The sequence below is a fragment of the Lotus japonicus genome, chromosome 2 (assembly GCF_012489685.1).
Source record: "Lotus japonicus ecotype B-129 chromosome 2, LjGifu_v1.2".
NCBI classification, from domain to species: Eukaryota; Viridiplantae; Streptophyta; class Magnoliopsida; order Fabales; family Fabaceae; genus Lotus; species Lotus japonicus.
The window spans coordinates 11,479,761-11,502,133 of NC_080042.1; the positions used below are offsets into that span (position 1 = coordinate 11,479,761).

Here is a 22,373-nt window from a genome sequence, read left to right on the forward strand (position 1 = left end):
AACTTGTTTTTTTATTTTTTATCAAAACTTGTTTTTTTATCCAGAAGAAGTTTAAAAGAAAAAATGAGCAGCTTTTGTTTTTTTTTTTTGGTCAAAGTTGAAATATGTTTCATTAAAAAACGGCCTCAGCCCACAAGGTTACAACAAGTTGGATCATAAAAGCCTAGAGAATAAAAAGCTAAGCATATGGCCTGCCAACTAGTCTAAAACAAAATAGGGAAAGGGACAAAGCATTCCATGTAACCGAGGGGACCACGTGAGGAAAGCAAACAACCACTATTGTGAAATATTGTGGTTCCAGTAAGATTCCCCCATCGGTAGAGGCAAAGACAGATTGACTCATTAAGAGAGGATTGAAACCAAAGCTACACACATTGGAAAGCTGTAGAGAGAGAGCCTTCATCATGATAATTCAATTCACAAGCAATTAACAATTCTCCACACAGTGCTATTACCATAACAGGAGAAGGAAAACAGTTTCATGAGAAACATGTTAAATCCTGCAAAACTGATGAAGACAGTGCCTCCCAAGCAGTGGAAATCTAGAGAGGCCCTTCACTCCTGAATCTGACTTCTTGTGATAGTTGTTGATCTATGAGGATTGCATGCAGTAGATCCGGAGGTTGGTTCCAGAACCAATATGGAGGGAGACTTCCATTAAGGGCCATTCTAGCTAGGACATGAGCTGTGTTGTTTCCAGATTTGGCTGTCCAGGTAAAAGTCCAGTTTGGATAATTATTCTTCCACAAAACAATGTCTTTTACTATGTTGTGAACTGCTCCAATTGTCCCTGACCCTCTACATGCCTCTACCAGCTGAAGACAATCTGTTTCAAACACCACCTCTTCAAGGTTCATGTTCTTTGCAATCAGCACAGCTTCCCTAAGAGCCAAGGCCTCAGCAAGGATTGGTTTGGAAGTGAGGAAGCGTTTTGTTGAGCCAAAGGTAACAAATCCCCTATCATTCCTGAAAATAATACTACCCATGGCTATGTTCCTTTGCTTGTTTAAACTGGCATCTGTGTTGCACTTTAAAAAACCTTCTGGGGGTCTCCTCCAGGGACGGTTTTGAGCTGGTCTCACTTGCTTCACCAAAGGTTCCTTGTGAGGTTTAACTTCGCATAGATATTCATGGTGAGCTAGATTAATATTTCCCAGACAGGTTAAAGGATTAGGCCTAGAACCATTAAAAACAGAATTGTTCCTATTCTTCCGTATCTCCCAAAGAGTAAAGCCTAGGTAGGCTATTGACTCCTCTGCTCCCTGGTCCCTTAGAAGAAAATTCTCAACATTCTGGCCCAACCAAGAGGAGAAAGAGACGAAAGCCATACCTGGTGCATCAATCTGAAGAGAACCTCCAAACCAAACCGGCCCTACCCAGGGGCACTTGAAGAAGGCATGTGGGATATCCTCCTCATGCTCTCCACAAATGGGGCAAAGTTCATCATAGGAGCATCCTCTTCTCTTTAGGTTCACCTTTAGTGGTATTGCATTATGACATAACTTCCATAGAAAAACTTTAATTTTGTGGGGGAGTCTTGCACCCCAGATTGCTCTCCATAGGAATTTGTTTGGGCCAGAGGAAGAGGAGGCTCTCTGTTCTAGTGGAGAGTTTTCACTCCTTGCTTGTCTATATCCTGACTTGACAGCGTAAGCTCCAGAAACTTTATAGGGCCAGATTAGTTCATCCTTTCCTTCTGTGTATCTGAAAGGGGTTTGTAGGACCTTACTTACTTCTGTACTAGGAAGCAAAAGCCTAACTTTCTGATTATCCAAAGAGCAAGTGTCCCTGTTGCTGAGGGTACTAACTGTGGTTCCTTCTGGACCTCCCTGAAGTAACGTATTGGCCGCTACCCATTTGTGACCTGATATTAAAACTGATTCACCATTACCTATACTCCATTGTCCATGGCTTAGCAATAGGGATCTGCCATGGAGAATACTGTTCCAGACCCAAGAGGATTGGCTTCTTTGTCCAACTTGTAGAAACTCATCATTTGGGAAATAGATTCCTTTTAGGATCTGGACCCAAAATGCTTGCGGTTCTTGAGTGATTCTCCAAGCTTGTTTGGCTAATAAGGCTTGATTCATGCTTTCGAAATCCTTAAAACCCATCCCTCCTTCATCTTTACTGTAGGTTAGAGCTTCCCACTTCCTCCAATGAATTCCCCTTTGCTTATTCCCTTTCCACCAAAATTGAGCTATTTTTGAACACAACAGGCTGCAGAAAGTCTTAGGGAATTTCAAGATTGACATAGCGTAAGAGGGAATTGCTTGCAAAACAGCTTTGATCAAGGTCTCCTTTCCTGCTTGATTTAAGAGGTTCCCTTTCCAGCCCTGAATCTTATCTAAGACCCTCTCCCTAATCCAATGTAGAGAGTTAATTTTGGACCGCCCCCAATCTGCTGGCATTCCTAAGTAGCTCTCAGGTTTGTCCCAGACCTGAATCCCCAAGACCCTTGCTAGGGTAATTTTCTTGAACCTCTAAAGCCCTTTTCCACCCATCAAACCAGACTTTTGGATGTTGATTCTTTGCCCCGAGGCTTTTGAAAAGCTATCTAGAATCTTCTGGATCTGGAACATTTCAGCTTCTTCTGCTCTTGCAAAGAGAATGGCGTCATCGGCAAAAAACATATGGGTTAAGTTTGGACAATTGGGGCTAAGCTTAAAACCTTTGAGTCTGTTATCTTGGAGGCCCTTCAAGAACATATTAGAAAGGACATCCATGGCCATAATGAACATGTAGGGAGATAGGGGATCTCCCTGCCTTAATCCCCTTTTTTGCCACAACTTTTCACCTATGACTCCATTGACCTTATATCTGTAGCTAACTCCTTTCACCAACTTCATGACAAGGTTCACCCACTCTCCACAGAAACCAAACTTTAAGAGAGTTTCTTCCAAGAAAGCCCATTCATGTCCAGTTTGATTATCACATGATCATCTCTGTTAGGCCCCGGTTTCTTTAGACAATGAAAAGCTTCTTGGACCACAATGAGGTTATCTTGAATTTGTCTCCCTCCAATAAAGGCACTTTGGAGGGGGGAGATGAGGGAGTTCATAGAAGACTTTAACCTTGCAACTATAATCTTGGTAATCACCTTGTACAAAAAATTACAGCAGCTGATTGGTCTAAATTGGGAGCAATTTTCTGGGTGTGGGATCTTAGGAGTGAGAGCCACTAGAGTTTCATTAACTTGTTCCGGAATTTCCCCTGTTGAGAAGAAGGATAGCACAGCTTGACAAACTTTCTGTTGAACCACATCCCAATTTTTCTGAAAAAATAGGCCATTTAGACCATCCATCCCTGGGGCTTTTAAATCACCAAGAGCAAACACAGCTGCTTTAACCTATTCTGTTGATACTGTTGCCATTAACCTCTGGTTTAGTTCAGTTGTTACCCTCTCGGGTGTGCTATCTAGACACTCATCAACACAGGAAATATTGGAATTCTGGTATACCTCTTCAAAATGTTCCTGTATAATCTTGCTGATGTTTTGTTGTCCTTCCACCCATTGCCCTTGGCTATTTTTCAGTCTTGCTATACGGTTCCTATCCCTTCTTTGAACAGTGGATGCATGAAAGAATTTTGTGTTCCTATCCCCCCATTTCAGCCACTTGACTCTAGATCGTTGATTCCAAAAAATTTCCTCTTGTTTCCATAGAACCTTAATTCTAGTCTGAATTTTCTTCACTTCTGCCCAATTATCAGTTGATAAGGTATTGTTCTGTAGCTCCTGTAGCTCCTTTTTCAGTAGCCATATCTCATTGTCTGCTCTTCTGAATTTCCCTTTACTCCAAGACTTTAAGGATGTCTTGCACGAGTCAATTATGTCCAGTAAAGAGCCCCATTCTGTGCTTTCTCTGCTGCTGTTCTTATGCTGGCCCCAACTTGCTCTAATGACAGCATTACATTCATCATCCTCCTCCCAAAAGGCTTCAAACTTGAAGTACTTTTGAGTCCTAAAATTTGGCTTTAGTTGAATATATATAGGAGAGTGATCAGAACTTATAATAGGCAAAGCAACAGCTGATGCGTTTGGGTAGCAAAGCCTCCAAGACCAGTTCACAAGAACTCTATCCAACCTCTCTTTCGTAACAATGCCATTTCTTTGGTTACTCAGCCATGTGAACCTACACCCTTTCAGTTCCAAATCCATAAGGTTAGCCATATCCAAGAAATCCCTGAAGGTTTGCAATCTGGCCAAACTTTGTTCATGGGCACCTTCCTTTTCTTGTTGACTCAGAACTTCATTGAAATCTCCAAAACATGCCCATGGGACATTTGCATCTGAATTCAGTCCAGCTACCTGTGGCCACAAGGTCCTCCTGATACTGAAAATAGGATTTGCATACAGGAAAGTACCCACCCAGATATTGTTGTTAACTTTATCTTCAATAGAAGCATGGATGAAATTTTGGGAATGGTGGAGAATATCAACCTTGAAATCTTTAGTCCAGAATAAACAGAGACCCCCAGACAGTCCCAAGGCTTCAACACAAAACAGGTAAGGGAAAGAAAGAAGTCTTCTTGTACGTTCTGCTCTTGCTAATGGAGCTCTGGTTTCCATTAGAAAGAGAATGGCCGGCTGGACCTGTCTACACAGGTCTTTAAGCTCATGAATTGTCGCGGCCGCCGCTATTCCGCGACAATTCCAGCTCAAAACACTCATTTTGGAGGTGGGGGCATGGGTAGGCCCGCCTCCTCAGCCATAATTTGTTGTTTTGTCCCCCCACAAACTACATTTTTTCCAGCACCTTCTATAGCCAATCTTCTCTTGTCTCTTCCTTGTACTATGGCATTCTCAGGACTTGACTCTTCTTGGGCTCGACCCCTTTTCAGTTGCAGGTTTTTAGCAAAGCACTTGACCAGCCTTTTTTCTCAATAGCTGTCTAATATGTTAAATGTTTGGCTCTGTCTTTCTTCTTCCTTTTCCTCCTCCTCCTCCTCCTCAGGGGGCTCCACAAAATAAGAGTTGTTTTCCCACTTCCCTTTCCTTGTATTTCTTGTAAATTTTTTAGGAGGCCCCAAGGGCTCCTTGATTGTCCGTGCCTTGGGTAGTTCAGAGGATCCATGTTTCTTCATCAGAGTCCTGTCTCCCTTAGAGTTTACTTCTGCCTGGCTGCTGGTGCATTTCCCCTTTGCTCTCTGAATCTCCTTGGGTGTTAGTTGAGCTCCAAAGTGTGAGGAGCCTCCCACATTTGGACTTGGATAATCCAGCAAGACAGGGTCTTCTCTTGTTCCAATAAATTCCTTTTCTATGCCCAAATCTGACAGCTTCCCCGGGCCCAAGCCTGGGCAGATTTTATTGGAGGTAATGGCCCTCCTTGTTACAGGAATGTCCTCTTCATTTCCTTGCTGGTCCCCTATACTCCTTCTTTTCCCCCAAGTAAGGTTTCCTTCTTCCTCTGCTAGGTGGGATCGATGTGGGCTTACATGGCAACAACAACCCGGGGAGGGAAGGTATTGGGGTAGTAGCTCGGGGTCTGCTAGAGCCTCTTCTCTTGTTGGTTCAACATTTAAACATTCAAGGTTTGACATTGAGTTGTGTGGTTTATGGCAGCCACACATAGACTCCTCTTCAGTTTGTCTTTCTTGTTGCTGTTCCAAATTGGGGGAATGGTTGAAAGAGTCATGGCAGCAACATTGCGTGTCTTGTGTTTGTGGTTCAGTTTGCCCAGCTGCAATCTCTGAGTTTCCTTCTTTCTGCTGGGTTGCTTTGTTGACATGCACTTGTGGTTCTCTATTTTCAGTGGGTTGTGTGTTACCTCCATACTTCTCCCCTTGTCTACTACTCGAGGTTTGTTGCCTTTCTCTAGAGCCACTACTCTGTTGTTGCTGGCTTTCTCTTTGCAGCTGACTCTTCCAAAATCTGAGCTCCTTGTCTTCTTGGGGATGCTGGACTCCATAAGGGGGTGAAGCTGGAACATTTTTATCCCCTTTCCTCCATATGTTTTTTTCCCCCGCTATTGAGGCAAGGGATCTGGCACTTGATACACCTAAACTTTGAGTATATTTAGGAACTGTAGAGTTGTAAGCAGCCATAGCTCTAGGGGCTCCACATGACTTCTGCTCATGGCCAACAATACCACACTTGAAACAGAAGCCTTGGAGCTTCTCATACCTCAAGAAAACCCAGACCTTAGGGAGGTTATTCCTAGGAACCCAAAAGCCAGTAACCAAGGGTTTGGAGGTATCAACAAACACTTTAACTCTAATGAAAGGCCTTAGTAACTTTCCATCCACTTTAGGATCTTCTACTTGTACTGGTTCTCCTATCTGTGTTGCTATTTTTGTTGCATTGTTAGGGTTCATCACATCTAGAGGTAGCCCATGGATCTGAATCCATAGAGCTAGCAAGTTAAATCTAACTTCAAAAACAGAGATCTCTGGTGCCCATTGCTGCAAACTTAGCATATTCCCCATGATGTTCCAAGGGCCTTCCTCAAAAACTCTCCTTGCCATTTCCTCTTCTTGGAAGGTGAAGAGGATACAATTAATGCCCATATCTGTCATTTGCACCCCTGATTTGTAGTTCCAAGGTTTCAACAACATAGATTTCATAACACTTTTATTGAAAGGTTTATCAGTAAGGATCTTTCCAATGAGTGTTCTTTTAGCTAACTCAAGACTATTTTCTTCTTCTGGTTGCAGATCTAAAGTAGCTCCATCCAGCGAAGGAGTTGGCAGGAGTCCTTCATTACCATCCTGGACTGGAATGGCCTCATCATTTTCTGCCTCTGTCATGGTCACAGAGAATGGTATTTCCTCATCAGTTCTGTTACCCCTCTCCATAGAGGTAAGGAATGCTTGAGGAAAACTTAAAACCAAGTGAAAAGCTGATTGAAAAGTGAGCAGGAGATTGAGAAGAAAAAAGGAACAAAATCCTCTTGCAAAAGGCAAAGGAAGTGTAATCCAGCAAGGATCTGGAATAAAACTCTTCCTAGGTCTCAACACTCTCAATGGGTATAACCCTAGCAGAGCAAAACCTAAAAGAGTTTTGGTCAATCTATTCTTCAGATTAATACTGATTCCTAAGAGGGTTAGGTTCTAAAAAAATAAAAATAAAAAAATGAGCAGCTTCTCAAAGATTTACGAAGGTGGTGGATGGACCACACATGAGGACAATTTTTTCTTAAATATGCCCATACCTGCCACTGCCCGAGAAGGAGACAAAAAATTTGAAGGACTAAATTGTCGTTCCCTAGATTTTTGGTTGAAAGCTGCTGATACTTTTAACGGCATAGCCAATATTGAGAAAACAACGTGTGACTTGATTGAAAGACTAAAGATCTTGAAAAAGGCTACCATGAGTAAGGTAAGTTTCTTTTATTTTTAATCTCACTGTTGTCATTAGGCTATCTGTTTTGGATGACTTTAGGGACTTATCTGGTGTGTTGTTTCCCGCCTCATCTGTCCCTTGTTTTTCTTCTGATGCTGGCTCGATTTGCTGCCCCTGCCACACTCTTGCCTCTCCTCTCTTTATCATGCTTTGTTGTTGTTGTTTCCTCTTGCTGTGCTGTTTATTAGGAGCCCACTGTTTTAGTTTTTTTCCCCTGCTTTACTTTTTTCTTTCTGTTTTTCTTTGTACTGCTGTCTCTGTACTGAACTTTGCTATCCTACTTGAAAAAGGGTTGTTCTCAAGCTTTTTCTTTATGTTATAATAATTCTCCTTTCTTAAAAATAGTTTCTTTTATGTAAATTTTGGTAACTTCATATAATATTTTTTATTCTTCCAGACTGGTCTTCCTGATGCATGGATGTCAAGGGCCAAAGCTATTAAGTTATTTTTGGAATTGAAAATGCGAATCCCTTCACTGTCCACACCTAAATTAAAAGCCAATTCCATCTCCGGGAACGTGAGCGGGGGGAGTCCATCAACGACAACTACATCTGTGGAGGCCTCCGCTTCTACTGTGACCCTTGTTTCTCGAAAATACCCCTCTCCAAAAGACAAGGACAAATTTGTTGAAATTGTTCAGAAATTACTCGTAAACCGTCGCATACATTGTTCACGAATTGAAACTCTACCATTTGAGTTGCTGAATAAGGTGTTGATGAGAGGTCTATTTTATGACATTGAAAATATGATCACCCTCGATCAAAAAGATAAATATCTCACCTATTTGTTGAAAACTTATGAGGTATTTTTTCTTATAATTCTTATTCTAACTTAATTTGAATGGTATTTTTTCTAATTTGTTTTCTGTTTTATTTTCTGTTGTAGATAAATATATAAGAGTGCAGATGGTGGTGGGGCTGCAAGAGAGACGTTTGGTTAATTTATGCCGGATAATTCTATTCTCGTATGGTTAATTAATGCTGGATAATTGTTATCACCTGTTCAATGTTCTTATATATATTTTGAGAGATTCAGCTTCTGTTGGACCGCGAGTGGCATGTTCAACTTCTTCATATTCCTAGAACAGCTAATGATGTAGCTAATTGTCTAGCGGGTTTGGGTGCAGAGCTCTAGTGCTCATATACTAGGTCGGAGGAACCTCCTCCACAACTTCTTCCTGTTTTGGCTAGGGACCTCCTAGCGTTAAGTCTTCGTTTAATTTTTTGATGTACAAAAAAAATTGCCCTTATATATATTTATGAGTTTATCTTGATGTTAATTTAATAGTAGTTATGTGACTTCTCAGTCTCAATTATCCTGCTATATGCTTTTAACTAGAAATAATACCCGTGCGTTGCACGGGTTGATTTACAATATTCTTAAAATTACATATAGTTTTTATAGTTTTAATAAATATATAAATATTACAATATTTTTAATTATAAAATATAATAAATTAAATAATAATGGAGGTGAGACATTTCATTGAAATAGAATTAGAGTTCGCTAGAACTAAATAATTAATATTACTCAAATTTAATAATTGATATTTTTTTTAAAAGAAAACTTTATTGAAACGCAATAAAAATGGAAACAACCTTCTCATTTAGGTAATTACATTGGATCACAATATACCCGTATTTGTTGTTTCCTACTACACCCTTGGTTTGCCAAAAAGTTTGTCACAGTGTTTCTCCATCGCAATACACGCACCACACTAACACACTGAATTATAGACATCAAATGATCTATATGATTAAACACTTGTTCCCATTTTCATGACCTCCTATCTCCCCTAGATACTCACTCAACCACTAAGGAGGAATCACTCTCAACCACCACATTTGAAAATTTAATATGCTCATGGCAAAATAATAAAGCATGTAACACTTCTTGAACCTCTGTCTCAAAAGCACCCAACATCTCAGTTCCTTTTACAAAGTAACCTAACACCTTCCCTCCATGATCGCTCAAAACTCCGCCAATATCACTCACCCCAAGGTTCCCTTTCGACGCCCCATCCATATTAAACTTCAAAACGGTGGCTAGCGTTGGCTCTCAATACACTATTTGTGGCATCTTTTGTGTTCATGACATATTTTTTTTAATACGTTATATCAACAATAAAGTAATTTTAACTTTTAAAATTATAATAAGAAATGATTTTATTGGTGTAAAGAATTATTTATTAAATTTAAATTTATTCAACTTTTGCCATAGTTATTTTATTTTAATATTCTTTCTCAAATCATTTCTACTAATATATAATAGATAAAAAATTATATTAAAGAATGTTTTCATCCAATACACACATATTATATTTAATAAATACCTATAGAGCAATACTTTTAATTTAAAGACTATTTTGTCTTAATTATTTTTTAGTAAATATTATAATAGTACTGCCAAATGATTTAATGTAGTTTTTATATTGAAGATTTTTTTCCTGAAATAAATAAATAAACTCTTATATTTAATGTAGTTTTTTGTTGTATGAGTAAAGTAAAAAATAAATTCAAAATTTAGTTTATAGTTTTATTATTTAATGTAGGTAGCTAAATAGTCTCTAGTTAATTTCTTTCAGTTTTCAATCTTTATATTTAATTTATTTAATAAAAAGAATTTTGTTAATACATAATTTAAAACAAAGGTTATGTTAGTAGTTTCGCCCAATTAAAAACCCAAAGAGTACCTTGCGTTTGGATGCAAGATATGAAGATAAATGACAAAAGGTATACATGTAGCACCCAAATATCTCACAATTCATCAAGGTTTTGTGCATTTTTCAAAAGTTATGTTAATATTGGCATGTGTAAAGTCAAAAAAACAAAAAAGATTGACATGTTTCAAAAGTTACATTATATTGAAAGTAATAGAAATTTAATTTGTTCAACTTCATTATTTAATGCATTTAATATTTTATAGCTCAAGTGAGCTTTACATATATATATATATATATATATATATATATATATATATATATATAGATTTTTTGACTTCTCATAAAATACATAGAAACCCAACAGGTGCACAACACAACTCAAGGAAAAAATCATAACATGATAGCTTAAACATTTAATTAAACATTTAAATAAACATTTAATTAAACGCACTTGTCTTGCATAAATGGGAAAATATAGCAACAACCACAACTAATGAGAAACTCTGTACACACCAATTCACCAGGAATATAAAACAAAGAACGAAGAAGAATACTAAAAAACCATTGAGTCCAACTCACCATTATAATGAGAATTCACACAATAATTGTAGCCATAAGTGAACAAAGGTCTTTTTAGGCTTTGATATGTCTTCAAGCTTCACATCTTCTAGGTCCTTCAAGAAATAAAGCCAGCATTTATTTTTAGAACTTTGAAGTGTTATAGCTACAATAGTTTGAATTCTGGCCTTTGTTCGTTGTCATTTCATATGCTTGCAAGCATGATAGTTTAAAGGGTTGATAATAATCATTAATTACATAACAAATATATAAAATAAAAAAGATCAACATCCATTATATGTGCAGTACCTGCAAACAATTTCCTTCATTCAAAGATAGCAAAAAGGTATGGTGAAGAAAATTAATGAGAGTATCACACAATTTCACATGACCAAGAAATGACTAAATAGAAGAAATAAATTAACATAGTCTATGATTGACATCTGCAAGTTTAAGATGAAGAAGCTCAATAGAACATGACCACCACTTATAACAAAACTACAGTCAAAATGAACCTTACAACCATAGATACCAAAACATGGCCCAAGGAGAATTTAAAGGAATCCAGTTCAACATTATGCTCGTGGAAGCAGACAATGGTTCCCCATTTCAGATTAAATGAGAAAGCGCAGTGTTCCCTAGCCCCCTCAAAAATAAAAATAAAAGACAAATAAAATGTTATTGGTCATCCACTTTAAGGGATTTTAGCTTTATGCTCCTCTAGTCAAGCTCCTTCAGGACACCATGTTCCGGTTTCTTCCTTTGCCTTGATATGGTATTGGTTTTCATGGTACCTATCTAATCAAATATCCACCCACAAATTAAAGACAGAAAATATGTTGTCATGTTTTTGCAATGTAACAAATATGTAGATAAAAAAGATATAGATAAAGCTTTAGATGTTTGAAGGAAGCAAAGCTAACAAATATATAGATAAATCATTTCCTTTGTTTCTTAAAATCCCTCAACCATATCAAGAATTGAGACCATTATAAGAAGAAGCATCTTTGAGGATACACTTCTGCTAGTATTAGTGATAACAAAATGAAGACATCATCTAATGACTGGGAAACAAAATCCATAGGATTTTCAAAGTTAGTTGATCTCAAAACAAACAACCATACATATAACACAATCAATTTAAAAAGAAAATATAGGAAATTGAAAACCAAGGAAAGGAGATCAAGTTAAACAACATATTAGATCAAAGTTCAACATGAAACCAATCAAAGTAGCTCCCAACATTTTGGCTCCACTTATAGATTGCAGATCAGGAAAATGCTAAGAATTCACATACAGAACAAACAAAATTGAACTGTTAATTCCTCAACAAATATAGAATTGGCTTTACTTCCTATGGTAATGGGCAAGCACTATCATAATTCGATACAAGTGTCATGATTCATTTTTTATCTTTACCTATTAAAGGGATTGAAAAGAAAACTGCATAAAAAATCTGGAAGTCCAAGGTCATAAAACCAAAAATTTGGAGAAGTTGACTTGTTTGAGAACAACGCAGTCCAAGAAGATGCAAAATTCTGTTTTTGAAACATCCTGAAAATTTTCAAAGCTTGATTATAGGTGTTTTGTTCGTAAACAAAAGATATTCTAATTAATAGGACTTCACCACTTCAGTATAAGTAATAGTATAACATCATATGCAAAAGGGAGAAAAAGATAGCAGAATCCCTAACAAAAAATTCCTATGAAAATCAAAACCAGTTTTTTTTTTTTTTTTAGATAGAGTGAGAAACAATAAGGTTTAGAAGTTCTAACTCCTTCATGAAATCATGAACATGGAAATAAAGTAAATTGAACACCCTGCACTTGTTGAAGGTTATGTTTAATAGAATAAGGAAAATGCAAATAAATTACACAATTATTTATCCCCAACTTCAGCTATAATAGCCTTTACTTCCAAACAAATTACTGAATAAGTATAACAATAGCAAATACCTTTTATCTGATCTTACTTGAATCTTTTTGTGTCACAGACTATGAAAGGCGTAATAGCCACTTTGAAATGGGCAGTAGATTCAGTTTCTTCAAGGGAAAAAAACAAAGTTTTAAAGTTGTGCAAAGCACAATATGTTCCATTAAAAATCAACTTGTTCGAAAGCATTAAAAATGCAATTTCAGTTTCCGTACCAATAGAAAAAAATAGTTACAGAGAGAAATTAAAATAGAATCTGTAAACTGAATCAACCTACCTGATCAAGGTGCGTTCGTTGGAGGAGGAGGAGGAGGAGGGATTCTTGTCGAGAGACCTTCGGGGTGTGGGAGTGGAACGAAAATAGGGCTATAATTAAGTGTTTAAAATTGGAAAAAATAGAATTTTTTAATGAAGTTTATCATAAAATCATGAATTAATTAAAAATCCGAAAATTCAATAAAAATACCATAAAAATTAATTAATATTCTAAAAATAAATAATAAAAATTATTTTGTATATATTTGAAGTAATTCACATTTTAATTTGAAAACAATTAAAATTTTAAAATTAATCTTCTATATAATTTTTATAACAATATAAAAAGCACAAAATTATATAAATTTTGAAATATATACAAAATATAAACGAAATAGGAAATAAAAACACAATAATTAATTTTTTTAAGGAAAAGAAAAGATAAGAAAGAAAAGAAACAGAATAACAAAATTAATAAGCCATGGATAAATAGGCAACGTGCTCCATCCATTCTCGAACAGACAAGCCAAATTCTATCCCACCGCTCCACCACGCACCGACGATAAGCACGCCAACCTTCTCCTCGGAGCATGGGGTGTGCTTCTACGATTCCCACCACAACCAAACTCACTGGAATACATAGAGCCACCGTAATCTCTGTGGAAGCGTCGGTTGGGAGGCGATGAATAGAAGAGGGAGAGAAGGGAATTGCACAGATGAAGCGTGACTTAGGACAGTTTTTTATTTAATCTAGGTAATTTTAGATAATTAGGGCAAATCTTTTAAAATTTTAATATTTTTTGAAAAAGTTTCTCAGATTTAAAATTACCTTTAAAAAATCGGTTTCAAGATTTGTTATGGAAATCCATTTTAGGTGAAGAAAAAGTTTATTTTTAGAGTATTAATTAAAATTTATGGTATTTTTATTTAATTTTTGGATTTTTATTTAATTCAGAATTTTATGAGTTTTTTTTTGTGATTTGGTAGATTTTGATAGTTTTTATTAATTAATTTTTATGGTATTTTTATTGAATTTTTTTCATGTAAATATGCAGTAAATTAGGGTTGAGACTTTTCCTAATTTAAAGAGATAATGAAAATGGTTTCAAGATTTATTTTGGAAATAAATTTAGTAAAGAGTAATCTAAGTAAATCTTAGATAATTAAGGAAAATCTTTTAAAATTCAGTTTCAAGATAAAATAACACATTTATTTTTAGAATATTAATTAAAATTTATCGTATTTTATTGAATTTTCGGATTTTTATTTAATTCAGAATTTTATGAATTTTTTTTTTATTTGGTAGATTTTGATAGTTTTTATTAATTAATCATCAATATCAATATCAATATCAATATATATTAGAAAAGAACAACTTCTAGCATGACGTGTCAGCACCAGATTAATTCTTAGTGACGTGTCATTCCCACGTTAATTCTCATAAAAAAAATTCCACGTGTCATTCTCAGGTATTTTTAGAGTATTAATTAATTTTTATGGTATTTTTATTGAATTTTAAGATTTTTAATTAATTCATGATTTTATGAGTTTTTATTGTGATTTGCTAGATTTTGGTAGTTTTTATCTATATTTGTTTCTCTATTATAGATTAGTATCTACATAATTTTTTTTTTAATATTTTATTTTGTTTTTATTGTTATTTGTTAGATTAGTTTATTATTAGTCTTATCTCATCTCATCAATATCAATATCAATATCAATCAATATCAATATATATTAGAAAAGAAGAACTCTCATCAGGCCAATTTGATGAGGTGTCGCTCCCAGATTAAATGTTAGTGACATGACAGCACCAGGTTAATTCTCATACAAAAATTCTACGTGTCATTTTCTGATTAATTCGCATAAAAAAAATTCCACGTGTTATTTTATCTTGAAACCGAATTTTAAAAGATTTGCCCTAATTATCTAAGATTTACCTAGATTACTCCTCCAAGGTTAATTCTCATCAATTACGTTTAGGAAAGTGGAAAAAAATTAAAATGTAAAAGATTTTCTCTTTAGAAAAAATATGTAAAAGAAAAAAAGAATCCCACAAAGTTTAATATAAAAAAGGGGCCATGCGATCTCCATATATACATATACATGTAGTATAAAAGAATGCAATATTCATCAAATATTTTTAATTCCTTAAAATCTCATTAAACAAAAAATAAATCAAAGCCACATTCATGAAATTTAAAATTAATCTCCCTATTTATTTTCAAATCTGCCTATTTTTTCATCAAATATCTCTTTTCCGTCTCCAAAAAACCCCATATAATGATCCTATTATTCCTCTTTTTTCTTCATCATTCTAGAGTTGTTATCTCCTCCCATCATTGGTGGTATTAGAGTTGTTAGCCCAAGTTGAGTATCTTACTCAGAGGCAAGATTTTAAGCAAGGACAACGTTTGGAGGCGGAGGACGTAGTCGAATTTCAGCCTTTCGTTCCAGCCATCACCAAGGTGGACATACCAAAGCACCTGCAAACCATGGCATTAGACGCCTTCTCAGGCGACTCTGATCCTATAGAACACCTTAGATATTTTAACACCAAAATGGTGATCGGTGGGGCAACGGACGCGGTGAAGTGCAGATTATTGCCTTCAACGTTCAAAGGCATGGCGATGCAGTGGTTCATCCGACAACCGCCTTTCTCCATCGATAATTTTACTGATCTGTCTACCAAGTTTCTAACTCAATTCTCCGCCAATAAAACCACAAAAGCAACAATGTTTGATCTTATCAGCATACATCAGCAGCCAGGCGAGAAGTTAAAAACCTACATGGCACGATTCAGCAAAATGGCGGTACAGCTGGAGGAGGATAACCCCGATGTATGTTTGGCGTCTTTCAAAAATGGCCTTCGGGCGGGAGATTTGAATCGGGACTTAACAAGGCGACATGCGAGAGATATGATGGATCTCCGTGCTCGCGTTCAGGAATTCATATTAATTGAACAAGATGATCAGAAAAAACAAGAAAGAGAGGAAGGACGCAAGCAGTCTCAATCCGGCGGTGTTTCACAGGAGAAACCCAAGGCGGGGAAGGACACCAGGGTAGCACAAACTCCGCGTATACCAAGACCAGGACCATATCAAAACTCCAAACCCGGATTTCAAAATACTTGGCACAGAAATTCCCAAGACCCCACTGCAGCCTCAACTGGTCAGCATGGTGCCTCGCTAACTCCAGTTCCACTTACTAAGTTGAATGCTCCCTTAAGTACCATTTTAAAAGCAGTTGGGCAGACAAATGTTGTGCAATATCCACCACCGCCCCGGCGGCCGCCAGCTAATGTGGATACAAATAGATGGTGCGAGTACCACAAAGCGTTGGGGCATACCACGGATAATTGTTGGAACTTGAGGCGGGAAATTGATCGCTTGATTAAGGCTGGACATTTAGCAAATTTTGTAAAAGACACAACAGCACCAGAGGCCCCTAAGATAGCACAAGGGAACAAAGGCAAAGGAAAGGAGATAGTTGAAGAGTTGGGCGATCCGGTTGGGGAATGCTCATCTATTGCAGGAGGATTCAGAGGGGGTGCAATTTCAAGCAAGGCTAGAAAGCGTTATGTGGCGGCAGTACATTCAGTACATGAGGCGTATGAAGGCGAGTGTTGGGTGAACCACTCTCCTATCATATTTACTCCTCAAGATTTTGCGCATGTTATTCCCCATGACAACGACCCAATTGTAGTAACAATCAGGTTAACAATTACATGACGAAAAAAGTGTTTCTAGACCAGGGATCTTCGGCGGACATCATTTATGGAGATGCCTTTGATCGCCTGGGATTAAAGGAATCAGATTTGAAGCCATATAAAGGAACCTTGGTGGGATTTACAGGGGACCGTGTCAATGTACGTGGATACGTGGAAATACCAACTGCCTTTGGAGAAGGAGAGTTCGTTAAGAAATTTCAAGTAAAGTACTTAGTCTTGGCGTGTAGAGCCAATTACGATGTACTCTTGGGGCGCGACACCCTCATTAAATTATGTGCGGTCATTTCAACTGCTCACTTAACTGTCAAATATCCAGCCTGCAATGGAAAGGTCGGGATACTACGCGTAGACCAGAACGCAGCAAGAGAGTGTTATCTAAGAAGTGTGGCGCTCTATGGGCGGAAGGCCGCTAAGGAAAGCCACCGAATTACAGAAATCTTTCCACAAGAAGGATTCAGTTTAGACCCAAGAGACGATGCTGATGATTTCCGCCCACAACCTCTGGAAGAAACCAAGCAGGTGCAAGTCAAAGATAAGTTTTTAAAGATTGGCAGCAATTTAACAAAGGAGCAAGAGGAAAGATTGATCACCCTCTTGGGCGATAATTTGGATCTCTTTGCATGGACCATTAATGATGTACCAGGTATTGACCCCAATGTGATAACTCACAAACTGGCCATACGACCAGGGGCGGCACCAGTCATCCAGCCAAGGCGAAGAATGAGTGATGAAAAGAATAAGGTCGTACAATTAGAGACTGAGAAACTAATCAAGGCTCGATTCATCCGGGAGGTGTAGTACCCAACGTGGCTCGCCAATGTTGTGATGGTCAAAAAGGCCAATGGGAAATGGCGAATGTGCACGGACTACACAAGCTTGAACAAAGTGTGTCCCAAAGATTCGTATCCACTTCCCAATGTTGATAAGCTTGTGGATGGAGCTTCCGGAAATGAACTTTTAAGTCTCATGGATGCTTACTCAGGCTACAATCAAATTATGATGCATCCTTCTGACGAGGAAAGTACAACATTTATGACCAATCAGGCGAATTATTGTTACAAGACAATGCCTTTTGGTTTGAAGAACGCAGGAGCTACGTACCAACGGCTCATGGATAAAATTTTTTCAAGACAAGTAGGCAGGAATATGGAGGTATATGTGGATGACATGATTGTAAAGTCCGCCAGGGCTGGTGATCATGGCGGTGATCTTAAGGAAGCATTTGCTCAATTAAGAACATATCAAATGAAGTTAAATCCTGAGAAGTGCTCTTTTGGGATCCAGGGAGGGAAGTTCTTGGGATTTATGTTAACGCCAAGAGGAATAGAAGTGAATCCTGATAAGGGGAGGGCGATCTTGGAAATGAAAAGCCCAACAAGTGTAAAGGAGGTTCAACGTTTAACAGGACGAATGGCCGCCTTATCACGTTTTTTGCCAATGGCGGGTGACAAAGCGGCCCCATTCTTCACATGTCTAAAAAAGAATTCAAAGTTTCAGTGGACAGAGGAATGCGAACAAGCTTTTACCAAGTTGAAAGAAACATTAGCAACGTTACCAGTACTCTCCAAGCCAACGCCAGACGTTCCCTTAATACTTTATTTAGCAGTCACTGACAAGGCGGTGAGTACGGTGTTGCTCCAGGAATAAGGAAATAAGCAGAAGGTTATATATTTTGTGAGCCATACTTTGCAGGGGGCGGAATTGCGGTACCAGAAAATTGAAAAGGCGGCTTTGGCAATTTTGAAAACAGCAAGGCGCCTCAGGCCTTATTTCCAAAGTTTCCAAGTCAAAGTTAAAACTGATGTTCCCTTACGGCAGGTACTCCAGAAGCCTGATTTATCAGGGCGATTGGTCAGCTGGTCAGTTGAGTTATCAGAATATGATATACAATATGAGCCGAGGGGCCAAGTCACAATCCAAAGTTTGATCGACTTCGTGGCGGAATTAACACCCACGGAAGGCGAGAAGACTCAAGGAGAATGGGTCCTATCTGTGTATGGATCCTCCAACAACACTGGAAGTGGGGCTGGGATAACTATTGAATGTCCAGATAAAATGATCATCGAACAATCTCTAAAATTCGAGTTCAAGGCGAGCAACAATCAATCCGAATATGAGGCTCTGATCGCCGGCTTAAGGCTAGCCATTGAGTTAGGGGTCCAGAAGTTATTCATCAAAGTAGATTCGCAGCTGGTGGTTAAACAGGTGAAAGGCGAGTATCAGGTGAAGGATCCGCAACTTTCCAAATACTTGGAAGTGGTGCGCAGATTAATGATGGAGATCAAAGATATTAAAATAGAGCATGTCCCGAGGGGTCAAAATGAGAGGGCTGATGTGTTAGCAAAATTGGCAAGCACGGGGAGATTGGGCAATTATCAAACAGTCATTCAGGAAACCCTGCCTCGCCCGAGCATTGATTTGGTAGAAGTAAAGTTAAAAGTAGTAAAGTCAGTGATTGAGGGCGAGCCTTCCTGGATGGAGTCAATCAAGATCTTCCTAGAGAACCCTCCAAAGGATGATGATCTGAACACGAGAGCAAAACGCAGGGAGGCTAGTTTTTACACATTGGTGGATGGTGAGTTGTATCGGCGGGGAATTATGTCTCCTATGCTCAAATGTGTTGATACTAAGGATGCCCCGGGAATAATGGCGGAAGTCCACGAAGGAGTGTGCTCCAGTCATATCAGTGGGCGATCCTTGGCAATAAAGGTTTTAAGAGTAGGATTTTACTGGCCTACAATGAAGAAGGACTGTCTGGAATATGTTAAAAAATGTGAAAAATGTCAAATCTTTTCTGACTTACATAAGGCTCCGCCGGAAGAATTAACAACTATGATGTCGCCTTGGCCATTCGCTATGTGGGGGACTGACATTTTAGGACCATTCCCAGTAGCAAAGGCTCAAATGAAGTATATCATCGTGGCGGTTGATTACTTCACCAAATGGATAGAAGCTGAAGCAGTGGCGACCATCACAGCCGCTAAGGTCAGGAACTTTCTGTGGCGAAGGATTGTTTGCAGATTTGGGGTCCCCATGGCGTTAGTAATGGACAACGGAACCCAATTTACAAGTAGTGTTACCCGGGAATTTTGTGCAGAAATGGGAATTGAAATGCGATTTGCCTCGGTAGAACATCCGCAAACCAATGGACAAGCTGAGTCAGCTAACAAGGTTATTTTGAAAGGCTTAAAGAAGAAGCTGGATGAAGCAAAAGGACTTTGGGCGGAAGAATTGCCAGGCGTCCTATGGGCGTACAACACCACTGAACAGTCAAGCACGAGGGAAACCCCATATCGTTTGACTTATGGAACTGATGCCATGCTCCCTGTGGAGATTGCCAACCAAAGTTGGCGAGCGGCTCGGTTTAATGAGAATGACAATGGGGAAAATCTGATAGCAAATCTAGTCATGTTGCCTGAGGAACAACGGGAGGCGCACATAAGGAATGAGGCGGGAAAAGTAAAGGTCGCAAGAAAGTTTTCAACAAAAGTGGTGCCAAGAACGATGAGGGTAGGAGACTTAGTGCTCCGGAAAAATACCATACCTGACAAACACAACAAACTGTCGCCCAACTGGGGCGGGCCCTACAGGATTATAGGCGACGTGGGCGGAGGAGCGTATAAATTGGAACAACTTAACGGTCAAAAGGTTCCACGAACATGGAACGCCTCCCATTTGAAGCAGTATTTTAGTTAAAAGAAACAACAAAGGTGAATGAAGCCGCACTCTTTTTCCCTTTCTTTGGAGAGGTTTTTAATGAGGCGGCATATTTAAGAATGAAGGGACAATTGTTCCCATATATGAAAAAGTAATGAAAAGATCATTTCAACAGAATTGCTTATTTTTTGATTTATATTACGAGTTTTATGCAGTGCAAATCGTATCAAGGTATACAATACCGCGAGTAAACCTTTCGGAATAAGAAAGCATCGCCATCAAATGTTAAAAGCCTTGGCAATTCTAGTGGCCACTAGGAACCAAGCCTCGTTGAAAAATTGGCTAAGGTATATAAAGCCAAATAAAAAGAAAATTTAGTAAACAACAACTTAAAGGTAACAACGATTGAACTTAAACAAATTATATTGAAAAGGAGAAAGGGGCGAAGCCCATACATGACTTGAAAACAACAAAGAACAAAAAGAGCAAAAAGGGCAAGGCCCAAAGATAAAATTTTGACTTAACAAAATAAAAACAATCTAAAATCAAGCCAGGTTCTCATTGTTGGCGTTGTTGGCCTGGCTTGCAACAGCTTGAGGGTCTTCCTTCCCTTGATCCTCATTCTTGTTCTGGTCATTCCCATCCTCGCCATTCCTTTCCTCGGGCTCACTATCCGAATCAAACTGAGGAAGAAGGTCGAGGCAAATGTCATCATCGCCAACTACTTGACCATCCTTGATCTCCTTCAGATATCCTATGCGGGAAAGATCAAATCCCGGTTCAACCACACTTATTTGCTCTTTGGCCGCCAGAAAGCCTTGAGCAAATTGGAGGGAGGCACGCCCTAAAATGGAAGCATTCAGGCGTTCATACTTCTTCTCCAGTTTTTGGCACTTGGCCTGAACAGCAGTGTGTTTGTCGTTGATGGCTTCTTTCAGAGACTTGGTCTTCTGAAGGAGCAGGTTAGAAGCCGCCAAGTCATCAGTTAACTTAGCGCACTTCTCCTCAGCAGATTTCAGATTTTTGTTGGCGGTCTCAGCATCGACCTTGGCTCGCTCATATGCAGTCTTATAATCGGCCGCCTTCTTCTCAAAACGATTCTTGGCCGATATCAATTCCTTCACACACTGAGCCATTCCCGCCACAGTGCTGGCGGCAGAGAGTGCATGAAAGATTGCCAGGGAAGCAATGTTGGGGGGGCCTTGATCGGAAATATCCTTGTGAATCCGGTTGTCAAAAGTGCGGGTCATGAAGTCCAACCCGTTGAAGTGAGGATCAGATATGCTCAGCAAAGGGGGAGGAGCCTCCCCACCAATGGCTGAGCTAGGGCCGGCTTGGCTAAACGGAGTTGGCGGCCGGTTGATTAGCATGCTTGAGTCCTGGTGGGGTGGCGGGATATTGTCATTTCCCTTCTTTTTCTCCGCAGTATGACTTTTGGAAGCCAAACCGGCTGCATCGAGAGTGGACTGGTGAAGAGGTTTGCCACCAGCAGCGCCTGAAGTTCTTTGGCGCTTAGGGTCCCTGACGTTATCAGAGCCCGAAGCACCCTCATTCTTCTTCTTTTGCTCAGTTTCGGCGGCCCTTTTCTTCGCCGCCGCAGCAGACTGGGCGAGGTATTTCTTCATCTTGATTGGGTTTGCGTCAACCTTGCTTTTTCCCATCGTAGCTGTGTAAGACCTGGATTTTCAGAACAAGCTAGTTTCCGACTCACACGTAGAAATAGTGTAAGCGTGACAGGAGTTTGACATTTGAGAAAGATTAATGAAGAAGAAAGTTCAGGAATTGCTTGAGGAATGTTGCGTAGCTGTTTTCGGAGTTAGTGCGAGTCGTCTGCACACCTGCCTTATGGCAAGCGTGTCCAGAGTAGGCTATTTCGCTCTTAAAGCAACGTTTTGAGTGAGATTTCGAACTCTCGGAAAATTTAAAGATTCTTTTTATTTTTCCATCGACCAGCGTTTCATTTCGGAACTCTGGACTGTACGCACGATAGGTTTCACTTTTCGGATGTCCGCCGACGCTAATTTCTTTGCTTCGAAACCCTATTTTCGAGCAATGGATGAATACTTTTTCTATTCGGGACTTCTAACGAAGATTCCGTCCGCGTTGCCAGACTTGTTTCGACGTTTCCAATCTTTCTTCAGTTGGAAGTTTTGTCGTTTGAGCATCACAGCAAAAAGTAGTTTTTCGGGGCAGATTAACCGACACCGCTTTTGAGTTTTTCGATATCGTTTTTCCC

The 22,373-nt window shown here is 38.9% G+C and overlaps 1 protein-coding gene across 1 annotated transcript; it reads left to right on the forward strand.

Moving 5' to 3' along the window:
• The first annotated feature begins 270 nt into the window (after positions 1-270).
• On the forward strand, positions 271-8,621 carry LOC130737582 (uncharacterized). The gene is made up of 5 exons (XM_057589396.1): positions 271-714; positions 816-945; positions 6,655-7,318; positions 7,740-8,144; positions 8,228-8,621. Exons 3-5 carry the CDS (start codon positions 7,073-7,075, stop codon positions 8,237-8,239), a joined length of 663 nt encoding a protein of 220 aa, XP_057445379.1. The 5' UTR covers positions 271-714; positions 816-945; positions 6,655-7,072; the 3' UTR covers positions 8,240-8,621.
• Positions 8,622-22,373: the final 13,752 nt, after the last annotated feature.